Raw genomic sequence first — 1970 nt, 5'->3', positions numbered from 1 at the left:
CCCATTCTCCCCCCCCCTCTCCTGCCCAGGAACAACATGTCTCTGACAAAACCATCACTGAAGTTTGGATTTCTGATGGGGGAAAATTTGTGGGAATTACTTGGAATGACGGTCACGTGTCTAGGTATGTAGTTACATGTCTAGTTGTGTCGTTGTATGTTCAGATATGTCGTCATTTGTCCAGATATGTCGTCACATGTCCAGATATGTCGTCATATGTCCAGATATGTCGTCATATGTCCTGCTATGTCGTCATATGTCCAGGTTTGTCGTCGTATGTACACGTCATGAACGTTTTAGTTTTAGTAGAGGTTTTACGGCGCTCACAACTGCATATGAGCACCAGAAGCTTAGAGGTGTTACAAGAGAGTAACAAACATAAAAAAGAAGAAGAGGAGATAAGGACGATAGAAGTTTCATAGGAAAAAAGAAGCTAACCACACCAGAGCACCCGCCAACCACCCACCGTCATGAACGAATGTCTCAAATAAGACAATCTTGTTTTGTTTCGGGTTGGGGGCGGGGGGGGGTGTAGTATAATGCGCAGCGAGTCATTCGTAAGTAGAGATATTTACTTATTTAATATTTTTTAAAATATAAGTGAAAGACAGTAAAATACACAATCTTGGCAGGTACAAAATTTTAATATGTATAGTTTTTTTTAAGGCGTAGGGGAAGTTTTCACGATAAAGAGTCAGACGCCTCATAATACAAAGCAATGATTACGGACAAACAAGCGCGTCTTCTTTCATGGCTGACTGAATAAAACTGGAAACATCTGGATTTGATAAACATGTGCACCCATAAAACTATAGTGCTGAAGAAAGATTGAAGGGCACCACTGGTAGGTCCTACCTCTTTACTTTCCCTCAGTCTTACTTTCCCCCCAGCACTAAATGACCTGCATCGTTCTCAGACGGAAGTCTGGAAAGGAACATTCCATATTCCTAGACTTTCAAGAGAATTTTGCATTATGGCATTTCAGCTGAACATAATACACATTTTACCAACTAACTCATATTATTATTAATGATACGGTAGCTCAAGTGATTTTGAGCATTTTGATCAAAGCAGTTTTTGAGGATTAAAGTTAGAAGGTGTGCACGCTGCTAAATATTTCTATTGTTGGTTGACTGTTTGATTCACGAACTTTATCTAGTGTCTCTCTCACAAAAGGTTAATGTTTGTTTCTAAATCTTTTGCTTTCAAACCCTCTTCCTTTTACTTAGATTTTGAATTTTTACTTTGATCAATTCGTTTGGCATTTTTACTTCCTGTAGAGATAGGGGACATGGCATTCAGTTTGACCTTTCCGCGCCAGAAATAAGGATTGTGATAGTGTTTAAGTTGACCTCATCCCACGAGAAATAAGGTTAGCAATTATGTTTTAGGGTCATGTCTTAAAAAAACAAAACAAATTATGTTGAATGGTGTTTCCTTTCAATCCTTGACATCGTTCTGTGTGGAGCCCCCTACCCTCACCCTTCCAGCCCCGCCTCCCTGGTCTCCCAAGTGACTTCGTTTTGAACTATCCAGTAGGTCACTAGAGCGGCCTCTGTCGGGAATAGGACTTGAGTGGAAGATGTCACTGCAGTGTGTGTTACTACTTTTAGCCGCCTCTAATGAGGCACTGAAAAGGCGCATCGAACAGGGAAGAAGTGACCTTAGTTGTGCCACTAAAACAACTGTGGGAACAATTTTTTATATGAAAACACAAATGGAGTTTTTCCAGGATCCAGAATCTCAAACGATTAAGAATTGTTAAAAAACGAACTACCCCCTCCCACAACAACAACAGTTTATAAAAAAAAAAATTCGGGTGCTGTCTACTCTGTTGATTTTGACAGATAAGTATTAAGGCTAAGTTTTGTTGTTCTTTTTGTATTTCAATGTCCACTTTTCCCCTACTCCCGTGCCTTTCTGCCCCCAACTGTGCCCCCTCTAACCACCTCTGACCCCCCTGTGACCCC

The 1970-nt window shown here is 40.6% G+C and overlaps 1 protein-coding gene across 1 annotated transcript in view; it reads left to right on the top strand.

Annotated features, from left to right (window-relative positions):
* Positions 1 to 29: 29 nt before the first annotated feature.
* LOC101862998 (gamma-butyrobetaine dioxygenase) overlaps positions 30 to 1970 on the top strand; it is a gene marked incomplete at its 5' end in the record, with an annotated part of 14292 nt that continues 12351 nt past the window's right edge. Inside the window, 1 exon segment of the mRNA XM_013091296.2 lies at positions 30 to 124. Within this exon segment, the coding sequence (XP_012946750.1) occupies positions 30 to 124 (95 nt within the window).

Source organism: Aplysia californica, unplaced genomic scaffold (genome assembly GCF_000002075.1).
Source record: "Aplysia californica isolate F4 #8 unplaced genomic scaffold, AplCal3.0 scaffold00031, whole genome shotgun sequence".
Lineage (NCBI taxonomy): Eukaryota > Metazoa > Mollusca > Gastropoda > Aplysiida > Aplysiidae > Aplysia > Aplysia californica.
This window is presented reverse-complemented; position numbering and strand designations above follow the sequence as displayed.